This window comes from Trichoderma breve, chromosome 5, assembly GCF_028502605.1.
Source record: "Trichoderma breve strain T069 chromosome 5, whole genome shotgun sequence".
Taxonomy (NCBI): Eukaryota; Fungi; Ascomycota; class Sordariomycetes; order Hypocreales; family Hypocreaceae; genus Trichoderma; species Trichoderma breve.
In genome coordinates this window covers 4026546-4046127 of record NC_079236.1, presented here as the reverse complement: position 1 = coordinate 4046127, position 19582 = coordinate 4026546, and the positions used below count along the sequence as shown (strand labels likewise).

Below are 19582 nucleotides of genomic sequence, written 5' to 3'. Positions count from 1 at the left end.
GATTAAAATTAAGAGCATCACGAATTTGCCACAGAGCTGAACTTAGTTCAGTACGTTCTATAGATCAAGAAGCGAAGACTGTTGGCCAGTGATACGCATTTGAAGAAGCATCGCTAAGCCTGTATCGGAACTCTTTGTGGACGAGAAAAAATTATCCAACAGAGCGGCGTGGGGAAATAAAAAACTGACACGTGAAGCCGACTCTTCTTCACATCCAAGGCAAGCCTCAGAAATGTAATGAAAAGAAAAAAAGCCTGTCAGACGTCCATCGACATCCACCCCGCCAATGCGCTCGAAGGCAGACCATCGACGGGGTCGAGATCATCAAGAGAAAAACAACTCTCTATACAGCAGATGCACGAGGCTTCTACCGCCATCCTTCCGGATGGTTCGAGAGGACCAAAAATATTCACTCTTGGATATCGAGGATATACAATCATCAACCAGGGTGGATTCGATGGCTCTTTTGGGAACCAAAGCAAGAGACGAATACTATAGAAATGATTCTCCTGTAGGGGATTTGTTAGCAAGCTGTCGTTGCAGTGATAGGCAGCAGTTGGGGGTGCACATACTGAAGTATTGTCGACGTAAAGAAGAAAAAGAAAAAGAAAATTGAAAAGTTCGCCAGCGAAGCGAAATTTTATAGGTGCCCAGGATAAGTGGGTCTGTAGGCTCGGCCCGAAACATTCCGTACCTGCCTCCATAATTCAGGGCAAAGGTACATGATTGCAGGTACCTACTAAGCAGTACGTACCATCGACGGGAGTGGTGGGTTAAATGTTGCTCTCGATATTATCCCGCTGTTCACTTTTTAGCATGTAGGGTAGCGAAGATGAACGCTATTAGAATAGAATGAAGAGTAGCAAAACAAGACTTCGTGCGCGCAGTATATCATGAAATACTCTGCCTATCATGCTGCCAAAGCCTGAATTATGGAATAAACAAGGCGAACTTTAAAATATGTACTCCGCGTGGCTTAATACCTACTAGGTATCTACGAGTAGGTTTCTATTGCAAGTGTTGATGGCTTCTTACGTGAGTAGAAAGAGAGGTACAAAGTAGTGCTTGTTCATACCAACACAATCGCATCATCCTATGGAAAAAATAGCGGGAATAATTCCCGACAGACTCAAGAAAAATTCCGCAGCGGACCATTGATTTCAGGAGTAAACTAGATGGTAGCAGGCACATGATAAAAATTCATAGTGCGGAGTATCATTGCTTCTCGTCCGACTTTGGCGGAGCGGCGGACAATGACGGAGACGCGATCGAGAAGGATGAATTCTTGATGCCGTCTTGGTCAGCTCTAGCCCCGGAACAACGCCTCTTTATTGGCTGGATGCTACAGGGATCGAATTCGGCGACGGCGCGATTAGTCATTTCTCTGGGACCAGCTTAAGTCGTTTTCGCTCTCGCTCCGCCAAATTGGTCTTCGCGACAGAGGGCGCAAGGGAGACTTCGCTTGAGATTGGATTTTTTTTCAGTGTATCTGGGGCTTCATGAATGTGATTTCGAGTCTTGTGCAAAGTCCGCCGGAATGGAAACACGGGCAAACTTCGTCTTCCGGCTTCACGTAGTTGGAACAATGAAGTTTTGAATAGTAATTGCATTTCTTTTGCTAGCAAAAGCATATATATACACTAGGTATTTAATGACTTCAGAGTGGCCAGACAATTTCTTGCTCACAAAGTAAAACAACTTGTCTTCATTTTCTACTTCACAACTACTCATCAAATATTACCGAAATGTCTTCCATCTCTACTATTGAAAATCGCACCGCCTTGGTGTTTGGAGCTTCCGGCATCACTGGATGGGCTCTTTTGCGCGAAGCCCTGAAGTATCCCACCACCACGGCATTTCGCCGTGTTATTGGCCTCACAAATCGACCGTTAGACAAATCGACGTCTTTTCTGCCCGAAGATAGCCGCCTTACGCTGGCTCATGGCATTGACCTCACCAAGAGCATAGATGATGTGGTGGCTAAGCTGGCGGATATTGAAGGCATCAAGGATGTGACTGATGTGTACTTTGCGGGTATGACTTAGAACCAACCCCTTTCCGAAAGCATCGTTGCAGAAAACTAAAATGAATGCTCTTTTTAGCATATGTTCAACCCGCTGGAGCTTCAGATTTCGAAGGCTTTGACATCCTCAAAGAGGTCAATGTTCGCATACTTGAAACGGCAGTTCAGGCAGTTGAGAGAGTCAGTCCAAAATTGAGGTTTTGGACTTTGCAAACTGGAGGCAAGGTTGTTGCGCCCGATCAACCCCAGGTTGCTAATATATACTGACTTCCCATTCGATAGTCATACGGTTATGTGCATGTTCCGCAACTGGGATTTCCCAAAGTCCCTGCCAAGGAGACAGACCCGCGAATTCCTCAGCCATACGAGGATCAAGTCTTCTATTATGCTCAGTATGATGCACTCCAAAAACTTTCCGCTGGAAAGAGTTGGCGTTTTGCAGAGATTCGCCCAGATTTAGTGGTAAGCCCCCTTTGTGACTGACGATAATAGCGCTTGACTGATGGAATCTAGATTGGCTTTGTCCCCGGTGGCGGTAATGCGATGAATTATGTTCAAGCTTTGGGTATTTTCCTTAGCTTTTACGCATACCGCGATAAAAACTCGTCGGGGACAAAGAAGCCTCTTCCCTATCCTGGTCCTCTGGCTGTCTATAACAGTCACTACACCGAAATTGGACAAACGACCTTGGCTAGAGCACACATCTTTGCTTCCAGTTTGAAAGAGGCACCAAATGGCGAGGTTTATAATGTTGGAGATTCTCCAGTCACCAAGGGAAATAATTGGGCCGAGAAATGGGCGTCAATTTGCGACCTGTTTGGCCTTGAAGGCATTGCCCCAGAGGAAACGCCCAGTCTTGGCGTGGCCGCATACATGACTCAACATCGCGATGAATGGGCGAGCTTTGAGACTAAGCATGGTTTAATCCCAGGTATTATTGAGAAAACTAGCTGGGAATTCATGGATGTGCTCACATCAATGCCCATATTCGATCGGCAGTATGACTTGACCAAGTTTGCAGCCACGGGATTTGAGAAGAGCTCAGATGTATTAAAGAATTACACAGAGGCCTTTGATCTGATGAGGGCGGCCAAGATGATTCCTTAGTTATAGATTCACGGAGTACGGAAAACTTCATGAAAACTACTTAAGTAGCTGAATATACGGGAATTTTATGTTGATGATGAGATTATCGACATGATTGGCTCGTTTTTTCGCCGATGACTGCATTGTGCCCAAAGAATATGAGTGAATGACGAATTTAACCGGTAGCTTGGATGGACTATCAGTGGGGTTTTCACTCTAGTAGTAAGCCTTTGCAAGGGAGATCTCAAAATTTGTGGAGTATTATATGTCTGATGAGATGACTCTGAAGGATTCAGCGATCCTTCATCCAACTTCTAGTTGGTTCAATCAGATCGTTTTCCAAGGTTGAAGGATCCCACGCTATGAGCAAGGCTCACAGCAAGTCGCATGTATTTACGTCAGTAGGATCTGCTAGTGATGGGCTGTGAAGTTGGGCGATAACCGATTTTTAATTATTTATTTACTACTAGTCTTGTTATTATTGTGTCTTTTGAGAACATATCTTGACTTCAGAACATTTTCGTTTTGTAAATTTGCATTTTAAGTGCTGTGGAAACATTGGTCAATTGGAATTCTTCAAAAAAATTACAGCAATAATGGCCTTCAAGTCATTGTTTCTAGCAACTTGCAGTTTTCTGACTCTGGTCGCCTCGCTGGCCGCATTGCCGCCGCCTTCATTTCACCGATTGGACCATCGCGAATCGCACCTTCTTCCAAGTCATGTCATTGCTCAATTTCCCGCCGGCACATGGATTGAGAATATTGCTGTTCGAGCTAACGGCAATCTTCTTCTCACAAGTTTCCTGCCAGACGCTACACTATATGAGGTTTCTGACTTGGACTGTCTCTCGCCAACCGTTACCCGTCTATTCACCATAGACTCAGTCACCAGCTTATTTGGGATAGTAGAAACATCCACAGACGTATTTGCTGTTGCCGGCGGAAACTTTAGCCAGTCAACAGGGGGTGTTAAAGGAACATCTCGTCTTTGGAGCATCGATTTCAGACATGGCCAGTCCTCTTATCCGAAGCCGATTACTTCCCTTCCCGATGCGGTTCTACTCAACGGTGCGACGACAGTTCCGCAAAGCAGTCACATAGTTCTTCTAGCGGATTCGATATTGAATGCTGTTTGGCGTGTTGACGTGGTTAAGGGCACGGTGGATAAAGCGGCTCAATTCCCGCCACAGGACACTGCCCCATCACAGCCCGTAACTATTGGCATTAACGGTATTCACATCCACGATGGGTTTTTATGGTTTACAAATGATACATCAACAACCAATCCGTCAACGGGCAGCCTTGAAACCTCCATGTATCGAATCAAAATTGACAAGAATGGATATGCACCTATCAACACCGCACCCGAGAAAATAATTACCCTACCGTCGGAGGCACTGGATGACTTCATATTTGGCCCCGACGACAGAAACATCAAGTGGATAGCTACAAATTCGGAAAACAAAGTACTTGCGGCTGCTCCAGATGGCAGATATGTCCGTGTTGCTGGCGCGGCCAGCTCTTTCGAAGTTGCGACGGCAACGGCCTGTCGGTTTGGGAGAACAAGGCGGGATTCGCATGTTCTTTATGTAACCACTGGCGGTGGGAAAATAAACGGTACAACGGAAGGAGGCAAAGTGCAGGCTCTCGATACTAGGGGGTTCAGCTTTTGATACATACGAGTAGCTACTAGTGTTTGACAGATGAGCTGTATATCAGTAGTAGAGGCGGTGCGTCATAGGCGATAAATCATATGTCTGTCATGCATTCCACGGATGGAAATTATGTCCAGAAAGAGGGTAGTCACGAACATCTGCAGAGGAAACTAAGTAGCCTAGGCATTAGTGCCCGTATGTTTGGGGGTTATTAAAAGATGACAGGATGTTAAAATGCTACACTATTCACCCACACGTTTCGGCTTTTTGGATATCATATGGTTTGAAGAAACAAGGTGCTACGCTGCCCTCTTTAGGCCTCTGAAGGCAACAGCATTTCTCGCTATGCTTAAGATATGCTATTTAAGATACTGTCACTTGAGTTAGTGTGTCAGAATTGGCCATAAGAGAAGAGAGCAAACGAAACATCATGAGGAGGTAGTTAACGCTTGGCTCAGGTCTATAGGCAACTATCGTAAGAGTTGATTGTTTGAGTTACATTAGAAACAATGATTGTGACTTAGCGTATAGATGTTGAAGCAACCTGTATGAAACGGTTAGATGTTACAAAAGAAGAAGTTTTCAGAGCGTAAGGCCTAAATCCATGTGGCTTGAGCCGCATGGGACGAATGCCACCCTCTTCTACCAATTCACAACTGACTGGAACCTTGACTTGTGTTTTACCTGATTTGCCAGGCTGCCTTGCTCCTGACGTTGCGTTGGGGGCTGCAAATAGCGTTTCTTGTCTGGCTTGTCTCTGATTCGGCCACTGGCACGGCCAACACTTGGGAAGCGGCGCGGCTGCTCCATCACGACATCGTATTTGTTTAGTGCTTTCTCCGCAAGCAGATCAACTGATGGACCATTCCTGTCATCGAGATTCTTGGAACCACTTTGGGATCGCCTTCATTTCACAGGCCCCACTGTGTGTGACTCCGCCTCAGCCCAAGTTGACTGTTAGTCCAATGATAGCACAAGAGGGTTCAATAATAGCAACAAGTGGCCAGTAGACGAGGACGGCGTTCTTGCCATGCATTTTGGTTTAATAATCCCTCGTTTGATAACCTGTTAGCTGCGGGGTTCCTGGTTTCTGCTAGTGTGAACTTCGCTCGCGTCCTGAAGCGCACTAAAATCACAGGTGCAAATCCGCCACTTGAATGTTCAATTCTCTCAGCGTTGGGACCTTTATGGTCTCTATAATGATCTAACTCTTATAGCAGATATTGCCCCGTGATTTAGATGGCGCATTACCACTATCGACTTAGTTAATTAGGGCATCATTCCGGCGTCCCAGACTCGAGTTACCGGATGAAGGATATTGCATCTTGAGTCTACGCTAACTCGAGGGGCTGATCATAAGCTGCATGATCAGCCCACAGGCAACGAACAGGGGATCATGCGGCCATCTACATAGAGAGGAATCCTACGAATGAGCATGATAGGCTCATTCAGCTGCATCTCTTGGTGTGATGTGGAGCACATTATAGGGCTGAATGAACTCTGGCTGTAGCCGAATATGGTGCATTTACCGATATAATGGTGTTGGTTGAAACGATATAAGAGAGGCTGGGACCCCATATATCACCATTTCGTCCGCATAGTTTGGAGCTGTTTCGTGACCACTTATAGGAAGAAAGATTAAATGTAACCTTGCTCGTTCTAATTCTGCTTTTACTTTGCTTGGTTTCAGTTGATCTTCCCCCTCTCTTTGGCAACATGGCGACCAACGGGGGGAAGAAGATAGTGCCGGAAGACCTGGAGAGTGATAATCGCGATGTTGCCGACTTGTGGAAGCAAGCACTCAAGCAGTACAAAGGCATCGTGGGCTTCGACTTGCAGCCCAAGTTTAACAATGTTCAGGCCATGATAGACTTTGGCACGAGCGAAATGAATTCTTTTCACAAATTTCGACACAATAGCAAAAAAGTGGACAAGCTCCGCAGCCTTTTTGCTGCCAACATCGATTACATTGAGAAAGGCGCCCAGCAGCTCATCAGCGCTGCTGTTCCTGCATTTCCTCCAGCTGCTGCTATTGGCACGGCTATTACATATCTTCTTTCAGTAAGACTCTCTTCGCGAGTATGAATGCATAACAGCAGCATGTCGTTGGCTAACGTTGCATCGTACCTCCTTAGGCCTGCAAACAAGTTTCAGCTGACTATGATGTCGTCGTTGTCTTCTTTGACGATATGAATAGCTTTTTAGAGCGCGTCGTCATATTGGAGACTCGCCTTCCATCACATAAGGCCTATCAGAATTGTCTCATGGACGTCTTTACGTCCTTCTTGACGTTGACAGGCTATGCGCACAAGTATATAGAGCTTGGCCGTTTTAGTAAGTGCCTCTACTTTGAAGTTGTAATTAAACTGAGGCTCTGCTCACATGACATGCAGAGAAATGGATCACCAATTTAATTGGAGGAGAAGATAGCGATTTGGGTGGTGCCCGGAAGAAGATGGACAAGGATCTGACGAGGCTGCAGAATGCGACAGAGTTTGCGATCCTAGGCAACAGTGAAGAGCTTAAGAAAATGAATACAGAGCTCCAGAACAACCAGGAGGCACACACCAGAATGCTCGAGGAGCAGAAGGAGATGATGTTCTCAATTAGTCAAGATACTGGGAGCATTCGCAGCGATGTCGCCAAGCTGCTCAAGGCCTTTACGGAACAGAACGCAAAGCATGATCACAAAGGAAAGCCATCGACTCAGGATGCAGGAAAGCCAGCATCCGCCAATAGAGTACGAAACAGAATGCCGGATGTTGAGGGAGATGGCCATGAATACGCAATCCTGAAAGAGACTCTGATCCCAGACACTTGTACCTGGGTCTTTTCTCAACAAGAGTGGGAAGACTGGGTGAAACAAGACGAAGATGTCAGTGTGCTGAAGCCAGTTCTTGCTTTAGCAGGACTACCAGGCACCGGTAAGAGCCATCTAGCTGCGGCGGTGCACGACAAGCTCTACAGCTTGGCAAAGGAGGACTCAAGTCAGCGCACCTGTGTCGCACATTTTTACTTCCGAGAGCAGCGCAAAGACTTGGGCCTCTTCAGAAGCGGACTGATTACCACTATCAACCAGATAGTTGAGCAGAGTGTGCCGCTCTGTGAGAGGATCAACGCAGAGATGGTCCGCGACGAGGTTTTCTATAATGTCTTTGAGTGGAGAGACTTACTCCTCAAGATTCTAGGCCCTTCGTTCAGCAATGACTCCCCGAACCGTCTTTTTGTCCTTTTTGATGGCCTGGATGAATTGATTGACTTCCCTCAATTCCTTGAATTTGTCAAGCTTGTCAGGCAGGAGAAGTTCAGAATATCGATTGTCGTCACCTCTCGCCCCGACCTGTTGCAGAAATTGTCCGAGCAGGCAGAAGTCAGCACCATCGAAGTCACAAAGGAGAAACAATTGCAGGACTTCAAGACGCTCGCATGGCATCGAATTAACGATCTGAACTACCTCAAGAAGTTTACACGTTACGTCCAACAGAGAATTGCAGAAAAGGTGGAAGAGGCATCACCTAGTAAGTCGGGACGTTTGGGACAGCGTGGAGAAAGAATCTGACAAACTTCTTCTTATTAGACTTGTTATATGCTGAGCACACTCTAGAGCGACTCAATGCTCTCGGCCGTGAAGGTGCAGCTCTTCAGGTGCTAGCGCAACCAATGCCAGAGAACTTGCATGGCGTATACGAGATCATGTTGGACGAATGCCAACGTCGAATGCCTGCTGACCGTCAACAAATTGCGGCCAAGCTGCTCCATTGGATTGCTTTCTCATATCGCGTCCTGACTCTCGATGAAGTAACGTCGCTGCTGGTCTATCTATCTAAAGATGACAGCTTTACACTCGAGGAAATTCCTGAAGTTGCATCCAAGTTTCTCCAGATTGGAGACCCCGCCTTTGAGGCTCAAACACGAGAAATAGCTCATAGAGATACTTCTACTGGTTCTATCGAGGACCTCGAAAAGGCGGAAACAGCATCCGATAACCAAGATGATGTCTATAATGATGGCGCTTTACCTGTCAAGTTCAAAGAGAGGTCAATGCGTGCATTCTTTAGGGATGCATCCGATGTGGACTCTAAATGGCATTTGAAAGCATCAGAAGCGCATCGCCAGATATTTTTGGCCGGTGTTGACCTAGTCAAGCCGGAACCTCTGGGGCCAGGCCACCCGATTAAAGAAGGTCTACGGCTATATGCTGCCTATCGCCTCCTCTCGCATTTCGTCGAGCTCAATTTGGAGGAGCACACGCCTCAAGAGAAAGCCGAGGTTATGGAAGGGCTTGCCATGGCGTTATCACACACCGACTTTGCAGACACACTCAGTCGCACGGGAATGACATATAACAGGGGCATCAAGAGTCTTGTAAACGACAGAGTTGCTCTCTGGGCCGAATCCCTCAAAATTCCAGAAATTACGTCTCTCTTGAGCCCTGATGCAGCCGCATGGTGGGCAGATGTTGCCATAGATTCCCGAAGATGCAGATATGGGATGGTTAGGGGGTACGTTAGCCGCATCTATACTGCGGCGAACCTTGAAGAAGTATTAAGTGCATATAAGCTTCTCTATGGACTTTTGGGCGTTGTAAGTTTTAGCTGGCTGTGTTCCCTTCTTCTTCTTCTTTTACAGAAACCCTCAACTGACGATATTATTATAGTCTGGACTTGATGAGCTCCTGGTTGACAAAGCTAAAGCCAACTTCCCAGACGAGGCTTCGGCACCAGCACCGTCAAGCAATGATCCACCCACTGACGATAGCGGAAATGCTGCGAATCAAGCCACGGGAGAATTAGGGGAAGAAAAGAGCTCACTGGGCTTGCCAGGAATCTTCAGTGATCTCGAGATGGACGGAACGGCTTACCGAGCTGTGGGAGAGCTATTCTTCCATTATAGCCATTACAAAGCAGCTGATTTGATGTGCAAAAAGGCATATGATATCTGTCATTCCGGAGACGATAATGTGGAAAAGTTCAAGATATCAATCCTGCACTCCAAGGTCCTGTTGAAGCTACACGAAAAAGACAAGGCTTTCGAAACTATTTTGGAGCGTGTCAAGGACATTGAAACGGTCGATGTCCCTACGGCCTTGAAGCGCGCAGCTCTCTTAGCAAAGGCTGAAGTTGAGACAAAGCTGAAGATGCGGCAAGCCGCAGCCGAATCTTACACCAAGGCAAAGTCGATCGATCCAACTGGAATGACTACGGGAGATGCTCTTGTGAAAGAAATTGAGCTTTTCGAGAAGGTTGATGATTACGCTGGGTATTTTCGAACACTGAAAAGTTGGAGCCCTATTGATAGGCTAACTTGGATGGCGTGGAACTATTGCTATGATGGCCGTGAGCGACACGACACGCTTCGCTCTCTTGCAATCAAGGAGGGCGAAGCAGAGTTTCTCATCGAAATCTATAAGAACGCAATCCAGTTTCTTGATCGGCTCAACTCTGGCGCCCCATTGCGTCTTGAGTTGGCAGTGACGTACTTTAGGGCAGCAGGGGATCTTGAGAATGCTCGCAAATATTTGGACGACATATTCAACACTACATCCGGCGGATACCCGTATTCTATTACAGACGAGCAACCTCAAACAATGCTCCAAAGGGCTGTTGACGTTATGTCAGACGTTCTGTACGAAATTTTCCGCAGCTCTCGCGATCCCAAAGTCAAGCTAGAGGCTCTTGAGGCACTCAAAGGTCTAATGGATAGGCCACTCTCTTTATCTGTACCGATCTATACAGCTCTAGACCTTGTACATCGTCGCATCGTTATTGCGTCAATGTGCCTGAAAATGGGTCAAGGTAGCGAGTTCCAGGAGCGACTCCAGAGCGTTTTCAATGACTGCTTCGCCGGCCTGAGCGATAAAGTCTCTTGGAACGATGGGCAAAATTTGGAAAAGCTGGGCCATGCACTTATGATACTGAGCAAAGCCGTTCCGGACGGGCAGGATATCCAGCGATATGCGCGAATTGTGATATCAGCCATGTTTTCCAAAATCACGACCGCTTCAGAGGAGGAAGACGGGTTGAGCTCCGAATCGGATGAATCCGGTGATGAAGAAAGTGACAGCAGCGATGATGAAGATGATACACCGCCCGAAGGAGTGGTACCTCTTGCTAGAGCTGGTAGAGTTGGCACGTTTGAAGGAATGGCAGCGTTCGAAACCATGAATAGCCTCAGGAGTGGAAATAAGTCATCACCAAAGGATGAAGGAGACCTGGGCAACCCCGACATTGTTGTATACAGCTGCGACGGAGGCATCTGCACTCCCACAGCTGGGTACGCCTGGTGGGGAGATTCTGTGGTCCATTACTGTGCCGAATGCTCCACCACATTGGTTTGTGAAATCTGCTACAACGCGAGACACACTCCCGAGAAGGTTGGATCGCCAAATGTGATGCATTTTTGCGACAAGAGGCATAATTACATCAAGTTGCCTGTGGAGGGCTGGCGAGGCATCAAGGATGGCGTTATGAGGGTGGATGGGGAGGAGCCAGTGAAGTTTGAGAGCTTTCTGAACCGCTTACAGAATGAGATTTGCAAGGATGCTTGGGATCGGTTCTGGACCGGCGCCTGAGGGGCTGACGAGATATGATGTATGAATCATGACAGTTTCAGTTATTTTTTTGTGCAGTGCATTCTGATACGTATATCAAATACAACACTACTCACACGGTTTTCTTAATGAATTGAATTAGACCGTAGACTACTGACATTTGGCTGTGAACAAGAAGCCCGACGCTCTGCATCTCGCCCAGCTAATCTTTAGTGCCCGGCTACCTGCGCAAGGAGGGAGTTTCTGAACATATCTTTGCTAAAGCAGGAGTTGGCATTAGGAAAGATTTCCGAGAGACCTTTTTTTCTTCTTGGAAATTAGCATGGACAAAGGTATTTCAACAGAGATTTTCTTCAAGTTAAATATCCGCAAGAAATAAATTTAAGCTTATAAGCTTATCTTATGGAAGCGGGGGGTTTTCTTGGAAATCTGTTTTGACAGGGCTTTCCGATGACCAAATAATCGCCCAAAAACTTCCCCTGAGCTGGAAGGTGTTTATTTACATTTCTATGGATATTCTACTCCGCTGCTCAATATTCTTTTCCACAGATGAGTGCCTGTATATGCAACAATGGCCGTCACCGCGTTATTGGGCCATGTTTCACATATACTAGATGGGTTTTGATGCTTGAGTGCGCTAATATACTATCTCCGCTCCAGTGCCCATAATAGGAGTGCATGCACTGCAAATGGTGGTCACCGCCAATTGAGGCTTGTGTTTCTAAAGTTTTCTCTTGAAATCTTCATTTGTGTACTGTTCCTGGTTGTTGTAGTCAATGTTCAGCTTTTTCTCCGTAGCCTTCCTCGATCCCACTCGCATAGGATGCAATAGGCCAATGTATGCTGCATGAAATATGCCGAGAAACGTTCCACGACGATCTGTTATGGGCAAAATTGACATAGTAATTCGTCCGATGATTTTGAATCGCGGGTTGTTCGGCTCGGCTCGACAAGAGAGAGTCACCTCTCAGGTAACATTCCGTGGAGCCCGTATAACACTTTCTAGCAGGAAGAGGAAGGAAAGATGTAGATATTGTGATCGCAACAGGGAAGTGGGATGGACATCCTTGCTGGCGGCTCAGTCCTCACCGACAAGCATGCAAATCTTGAACCTAATCGGATGTCATGTCAAGAATAGAGTGCTCCGTAGTGGCGCCAAGATCTGCAAGCACGCTTATTTCTCTCCCCTGTTTTCATCTGAACACCTGTTGCTGCTTCGTGGAGTGCTCTTTTCAGTGTAGCGGGCCGTCAAGCTCGTATAAGCTTTCGGCCCACGGCTGGCTCAGGTCTGGACCAAGGGGGCGCCCCCCGCGTAACGAATACGGCTACTACGTTACAAATGTGTCCCAGAGGCAATTTGTGTCCTGATTTTCCTCCAATCTTACCCAATCGATTCCTTTGACCTTCCCTTTTCACTCATCAACACCAAGCTTCAACTGGTGATGGTCAATTTGGATGCATGTCAGCGTTTCAACGATGAACTCGGCCGCGAGCCGAAATGGCGGTGGTAGAGTAAGGCTAGGCAAGGTGGCAGGGAGAGGCGATTTGTCAAGATGTCAAGACAAACCGAAGCGTTGAGGATCAGGTTTGAAGGGGTATAAATTGAATGAACCATGCTCATACAATGTGTCTGTTTGGTATCAGCCAAGAGCTTCTTCCAATCTAATAAACACGCTTCTCTTACTTACAACTCATAACTCATTAAAATGCGATCCAACGCTCTCCTTGGCCTCGCTGCCTTCGGCACAGTAGCCTCAGCCTTCTCACTCCCTGCCAACCTCAAGACCATCTACGACAACCACAAGGTAAGCCATAACCACACCAAGGGCTAGCGGGATATGTCCTTCATACTTACTGTTCTTCAAGTCGGGAACGTGTGCCAAGAAATTGTCGGGCACTTTTAGCGGCGGAGCTTCATACTGTGGTGACCTTGCCGGTGCCATCTTCCTCAAGGGCAGCTCTGGCAACTATGATAACCTCGACATCGATTGTGATGGCGCCAACAACTCGGCTGGTGCTTGTGCCAACGATCCCAGTGGCCAGAGCGAGACTGCCTTCAAGGATACTGTGAGAACATTCGGCATTTCTGATCTCGATGCCAATATTCACCCGTATGTCGTCTTCGGCAATTCGGGCAGCAGCCCCTCTTTCAACCCTCAGTCATCCGGCATGCAGCCGCTTAGTGTCATGGCTGTTGTGTGCAATAACCAAGTTGTAAGCTTGGATATCTCATTCTGCTCTATCATATGTCAGATACTCATACAAATCGCTAGTTCTATGGTATCTGGGGTGATACCAACGGTGGCACCTCCACCGGAGAAGCTTCCCTTGCTTTGGGTAAGCTTTGCTTCCCTAACGAAGGCCTTAGCGGTGATAACGGCCATGATCCCAAGGACGTTTTGTTCATTGGATTCACTGGCTCCGGAGCTGTGCCCGGCAAGAGCGGCGCAAACTGGGCGGCCAAGAACACCAATGACTTTGAGAACAGTATCAAGGCACTGGGAGACAGGCTTGTTGCCGGTCTCAAGGCTTAAATGATGGTGCCTTGGCGGAAGACAAAAAATTCATGAGATATGACCTGAACAGCGCATCACGCAAATATGAGTACATATTCGGCTACAGTATATAGTTCCCGACCCAAATACATACGAATGAAATGTTAGTTCAATCCAAATCGGTGTGCAACGAATCATTTGTGGCATGTGACAAAAATAAGCTACGCGGGGGAGAACTCGGTGAACGAATCGGATGCATTCTCGCAACACCCGAGTACTATTTCGTCCTCTGATACTATATGACACGAGCCATTAAATCCCAGGTTATTACCGTCGCGCATCTTGCATCATATGTTCAAATCTGGGGATTGCGAAAGCTATTGGTGCGCATGACCATCGTATCGCCAATGTGGATTTTGCGGAGATCAGCTTCAGTTGTAAACGGCACTGGTGGTTTTACTCCCCCAAACTACCCCATTGTCGAGTCAGTCCCGCAGACGCCATTGGTGCGCATAACTGACCAAACCTGGAGAGATCGACAGACTTGCCGATGGGGTTTGCTACTCTGGCGTAGCAATGATAATTCTACGTAAGCAAGAACAGACTGAGCATGTCTTTGCTGCCCACTTTCCCCATGGAGGACCCCATGATTGCCGGGTTTTCGCGGTAGATCTCAATCGGACAATGACCGGATGGCTCCGACGAAGCGTTTAAGCGTCAGCGCTGGCGAATGGGGGATCGTCGTCCTTAACGATGGAGTTCTCTTTTGGATACGTGTTTACTGAATTTGGTATTTATTGTTGCCTAAATGCTACACGGGATGCCGATCTTCGGCTTCCACGATAATGCGCAAATATATAAGATCCTCACCAAGCATTCCCTCTACGGAGAAGGAAATGTGCTGAGAGAATCCACATACAGCCATTGTTTTCTGCGCAATCGACAGCATGGCCAACCTCACCGGGCCGCTGGCCAAATACAATGTGGCCCATAAGCTTTACAAAAGCTCCCTTCTAAATTCCGTCTGTCTCGTAGCGGGGTTATCGATTTTCTTCTTCGGCTATGATCAAGGATTGATGGGCGGCGTCAATACGGCGCGTGACTATGCTGAGCGCATGGGCTTTGGCCACTGGGATGAAGACCAGGGTATTGTCGTTGTCGATAAGCCCTTGCTGCAGGGAGGCATCGTTGCCGTGTATTATCTCCCGGGGACTCTCTGCGGCTGTCTCCTCGGTGGCTGGCTGGGCGACCGATATGGTCGTATCAAGACGATTGCTTTGGCATGTGCTTGGAGCGTTTGCGCTGCTGCTCTGCAGGCTTCGGCCATGAACTCAAACTGGATGTTTTGCGGTATGTTACAGAGAGATCATTTATATGCAGATCCTGTGTTATAGTCCTTTGACTGACTGAAGATATGTAAAAGCGCGTGTGCTTAACGGGGTTGGCACTGGAATTTTAAATGCGATTACACCAGTTTGGGCAACCGAGACCGCTGCTCATACTTCTCGTGGACAATTCGTTTCCATTGAGTTTACTCTGAACATCCTTGGAGTTGTTGTCGCATACTGGCTAGAATTGTTCGTAAATCCTTCAGAGGTTAATCCTTTTTAGCTGCTTTGCTAACATGAGAACAGTGGCACCTCCAAATACCACGACAACACATCCTCATTTATCTGGAGATTCCCCGTTGCCTTTCAGATCCTTCCTCTCATTGCGCTCTTCATTGTCATTTGGTTCATGCCGGAATCTCCGCGCTGGCTTGTCAAAGTTGGCCGTGAAGAAGAAGCTCGCTTTATCCTAGGTCGGCTTCGCGGCAACGAAGGCGAGGACGGCATCAAAATGGAAGCAGAGTACCAAGATATCATTAACATTCGTAACTTGGAAGAAGATACTTCCAAGCAGCAGGGTTACCTCCAAATGTTTTTTGGTATCGGTTCTGGAAAACTGCACACTGGTCGGCGCGTTCAACTTGTTATTTGGCTTCAGATTCTTCAAGAATGGATTGGTATTGCAGGAATTACCATCTACGGTCCCGAAATCTTTACCATAGCTGGAATTAGCTCCAAGGACAGGCTATGGGTCAGCGGCATCAACAACATCACATATATGGTACGCCAACCAGCTACCCGTATCCAAAAGCCAATAGATACTGACAATATGCTAGTTTGCCACATTGATCTGCGTCTTCACCATCGATCGCATCGGCCGTCGTTGGACTTTATACTGGGGGGCAGTTGGACAGGGAATATGCATGTTTGTCGCTGGTGGTCTTGCTCGAGCTACGATCAATGCCGAGAGCAAAAGTAGCCAGGCCCATATTGGCGGCGCCGCAACATTTTTCGTATTCCTTTATACTGCGATATTTGGTGCTACTTGGCTTACTGTTCCTTGGCTCTACCCGGCCGAGATTTTCCCCTTGCAAGTTAGAGCCAAGGGCAATGCTTGGGGTGTTGTTGGCTGGTCCATTGGCAATGGCTGGTGTGTAAGTTTTCTTCCCATCTCCAAACTTTTATTTTCTTGAAGCCATTGCTCATCACCTTGCTAGGTTTTGCTTCTTCCAACCATCTTTAAGCGCCTCAACGAGAAAACTCTCTACATATTCGGTGCTGTCAATGCTTTATCCATCCTTGTCGTCTGGGCGCTGTATCCTGAGTCCAATCAGCGGACGTTGGAAGAGATGGATCTCGTGTTTGCTAGTGATAGTATCTGGGCCTGGGAGGCCGAACGCAATTTTGCCAAGCTGAAGACGGAGAATCCTGACCTTGTTCAGAGTTCAGGACCGAAACCAGGAGTTGTAGATGTTGAGCACGCTGTCGCAGCTAAGGAGTAAGGGCCAATAGAAATTACACCGTGTTTGTGGCTGTGAACTCTTTGTTATTGCCTCTCCTCCCACATCTGAAAACTAAGGTTATAGATATAATAGAGTTATTGCTAGACCATTTATGATAATATTTTTGTCTTTACACATGACAAACGATTTGTACTGCAGCCGATGGTCTATGTTTATTCTGACCATATTGAGAAGTCTCTCACTTCTTTTGTCCTCAGGAATGGGTATTGAAGCCATCCTACCAGCAAAACCGAAGCGATATGTTTAGGTTGATTTATATTTTTTTAGCCTGAAGAGTAGCACACTCATGCATCTTATAGTCATGCAATATTTTAGGGAAAAGTTTGCAAATTCTCCTGTTGTCTATTACAGCAGGCTTGGATTCTTTAGATAGTATAACAATGTTCTAAGAGTATTCTGAGCAGTTCCATTCAAGCTGGGGGTAAACCTGTCCTTGACTGGAACATTAAAAGAGCGATCCACCTGTACCTTAACAACAGAATCCATCGCTAAGGGGACTACTACATCAGGTTAGCAAAACGCAAGTCAACATATCATGAAACCTAGACAACTCACATTTTTTGTCATAGATGATTTAGCAGAAAGCCCGCGTATCCACCAAGTAATGGGTCTCGAAGTCACAACAAGACGAAGTAGCGCCGCATGTCCGGGTACATGTCGTGGTAGTGCTGGGGTGCATGTCGACCACATAGTTACCATGACCCGTATTCCAGTGCAGGTATTGGCAGTTCTCGACCCAGGCACTGTTGACAGCGCCACTGATTTGCATGTCACAATGAGCAAAGTTGCTGCAGCTCGTATGGCCAGATGCTTGATTGTTGTCGTTGGCGTTGATGCTGACGTAGGGATCAATGGAGCCCGACTGGCATGACCCTGAGATGGTAAGGCAAGCCTCGGTGGCAGCAACTGCCAATGCAAGAATTGAGAAGAGACCCTTCATGGTGTTATGGAAGAAGGAAGATAGCAGTAATTGAAGCTTGTTAAAACTGGTGTTTGATCAAGGTGTTTGACAATGGGTTATTGGGTGGTCATTACTTTGGTTCTTATACTTTTTCTCCTCGAGGAGAAAATAAGACTAACGCAAGGAGCAGGATTCACACCAATAATTTATTGGCCAACAATTGTCTTCCTCAGAGATATTTCAGTCACAAACCTGTTTGGTATAGTTGGGTTACACTTCATTATCCCCTTGTATCGACCCAATTGAATACAGCATTACCTGTTTATCACCTCGGAGCGGCTTCAGAAGCTCTCTCTCGGTGCCGAGTTGATATCTCTCCTCTCCGCCCCCACAGGATGTTACTTCGTAATACCAGGCCAAGGCAATCCTGCTGGCTAAATAAGGAAGGTAAAAATCCACACCAATGCACTCCGCCCATCCCTATTGGTTGGTAGGCCCGATTTCAGAGTGCAATTTTATTTTTGGATAGGATTTAGCTAAGTATACAAACATGCATAGTTCAGCTGAAGACACCGGGCGATAACCCGACGTATGCCTTTAAAGATGCTATACTTGACTACAAGGGGATCTAATTTTCCTGTTGCAATGATACTTAGGCAAAAAAGCATAACTTCCCAGTCGGTCAATCTGAGGAGCATTGAGCGCAGAGGGCCATACCACTCTTATATACGCAACTCTGTTGTGGGCGGCTCAGGGTCATACGTTAGGTGCTAGCACGCCTGTAGATACAACTCCAAAGTTTGTGTGCTTTGAGCGCTGACTGCTACAAACATCAATCCTAGCGTCGTCATTACATACTTTACTTCAGAATAGATATGCCGGTATTCTACGTAGAGTAATAATTGAATGGGGAAGAGACAGAGCAATGGAAAGCGGCTATATAGGAACGAATAAAATTTAAGTGCTCTAGAGAAGTTCTTACCTGTTGCTAGTACATGTATATATAGGTAGGCTTTACAAGCTGTTTCACCATGTATAAAGGATTTAGCATCTTAGTGCTAGCTGGCTCTGGCGACCACGGATTATGGCATGTTTCAGGGATTGTGATCCGACATTCCGGCACACAAATTCATATTATTCTGCCTCGCTACACTGCATATGTTACATCCAATTGACCATGATTCCAAGATTCCGTTGCTCTGTAATTCTTCACGTGATGCTCGGAATATACGGAGACCGCATCACATAAGCTAATGCATCAGCGATGGAAATATCCAGCTTAGCCATTTAGAGAAAGCGTTCTCTGAACCAGGGCAAAGTGGCAAATCTCATACTCCGGAATTGCCCTCATATTGTTGGGGTTTCATTTAGTATTGCACAGGGCAAAAACAATGACAGATCCAGCTATCGATGGCTTCCAATTCATTCTGCACGCTCCTAATGAACGACTTTCGAAAGAGAATCGTTCCAAGATACGCAGGCATGCTATGAAAGTAGTGGGGGCGGCGCGCCGTACACCAAACGACGCGTCACATAGAGAGTCCGCCAAGTACTACAAAACTCATCCAAGCATGGACATGTCAAGCTTGTTACCTCCTATGCCACTCTCTGGCCTGGAGCTGCTAGTCAAAGATCAGGGTTTGGATCCCCTCGATCTCTCATCGCTCACAACTGTTCATATAGGGCCTATGTATGTTGTTGGTGGAACAGTCTCATGAAGAAAGCTGACGGCTTTAGTGCTTCGTCATTACTACAGCTAGATTCCAGCCAATTACCAGGCGTCTTAGCATACAGACAATGGTCCTATTTCTCTTTTATACCACCACGTTTTGGACATGTGGCTGCGCTGGATGATGCATTTCAGTGTCTCGTTACAATTACACACTCACTTCTAGTTCCTAACCATCGGCAGAGTGATAAAGTCATTCTTCAGCGGTACGGGAAAGCGCTCCAAAGTCTTCAGAAAGCAGTAGATGAACCAAATAGTCGTTACTACTCTGAAATCTTGTGCGCTACTGGGA

At 46.8% G+C, this 19582-nt stretch overlaps 6 protein-coding genes across 6 annotated transcripts; 5 read left to right on the top strand and 1 right to left on the bottom strand.

The window, feature by feature from the left end:
- Positions 1-1745: 1745 nt before the first annotated feature.
- T069G_08859 (uncharacterized protein) lies at positions 1746-3130 on the top strand (the record flags this gene model as incomplete). The annotated part of the gene is made up of 4 exons (XM_056176069.1): positions 1746-2034; positions 2103-2248; positions 2306-2485; positions 2537-3130. The coding sequence occupies 4 exons, from the start codon at positions 1746-1748 to the stop codon at positions 3128-3130; spliced, it is 1209 nt and encodes a 402-aa protein (XP_056027018.1).
- A 575-nt stretch (positions 3131-3705) lies between these two features.
- Positions 3706-4782, top strand: T069G_08858 (uncharacterized protein; the record flags this gene model as incomplete). The annotated part of the gene is made up of 1 exon (XM_056176068.1): positions 3706-4782. The coding sequence occupies one exon, from the start codon at positions 3706-3708 to the stop codon at positions 4780-4782; it is 1077 nt and encodes a 358-aa protein (XP_056027017.1).
- A 1698-nt stretch (positions 4783-6480) lies between these two features.
- T069G_08857 (NACHT domain-containing protein) lies at positions 6481-11335 on the top strand (the record flags this gene model as incomplete). Its single annotated transcript, XM_056176067.1, has 6 exons — positions 6481-6825; positions 6900-7098; positions 7158-8282; positions 8342-9348; positions 9422-10864; positions 10964-11335. The coding sequence occupies 6 exons, from the start codon at positions 6481-6483 to the stop codon at positions 11333-11335; spliced, it is 4491 nt and encodes a 1496-aa protein (XP_056027016.1).
- Positions 11336-13020: 1685 nt separating this feature from the next.
- Positions 13021-13848, top strand: T069G_08856 (fungal chitosanase of glycosyl hydrolase group 75 domain-containing protein; the record flags this gene model as incomplete). Its single annotated transcript, XM_056176066.1, has 3 exons — positions 13021-13119; positions 13181-13528; positions 13588-13848. 3 exons carry the CDS (start codon positions 13021-13023, stop codon positions 13846-13848), a joined length of 708 nt encoding a protein of 235 aa, XP_056027015.1.
- A 908-nt stretch (positions 13849-14756) lies between these two features.
- T069G_08855 (sugar transporter domain-containing protein) lies at positions 14757-16639 on the top strand (the record flags this gene model as incomplete). The annotated part of the gene is made up of 5 exons (XM_056176065.1): positions 14757-15159; positions 15233-15386; positions 15444-15918; positions 15974-16291; positions 16355-16639. The coding sequence occupies 5 exons, from the start codon at positions 14757-14759 to the stop codon at positions 16637-16639; spliced, it is 1635 nt and encodes a 544-aa protein (XP_056027014.1).
- Positions 16640-17234: 595 nt separating this feature from the next.
- Positions 17235-17600, bottom strand: T069G_08854 (uncharacterized protein; the record flags this gene model as incomplete). Its single annotated transcript, XM_056176064.1, has 1 exon — positions 17235-17600. One exon carries the CDS (start codon positions 17598-17600, stop codon positions 17235-17237), a length of 366 nt encoding a protein of 121 aa, XP_056027013.1.
- Positions 17601-19582: the final 1982 nt, after the last annotated feature.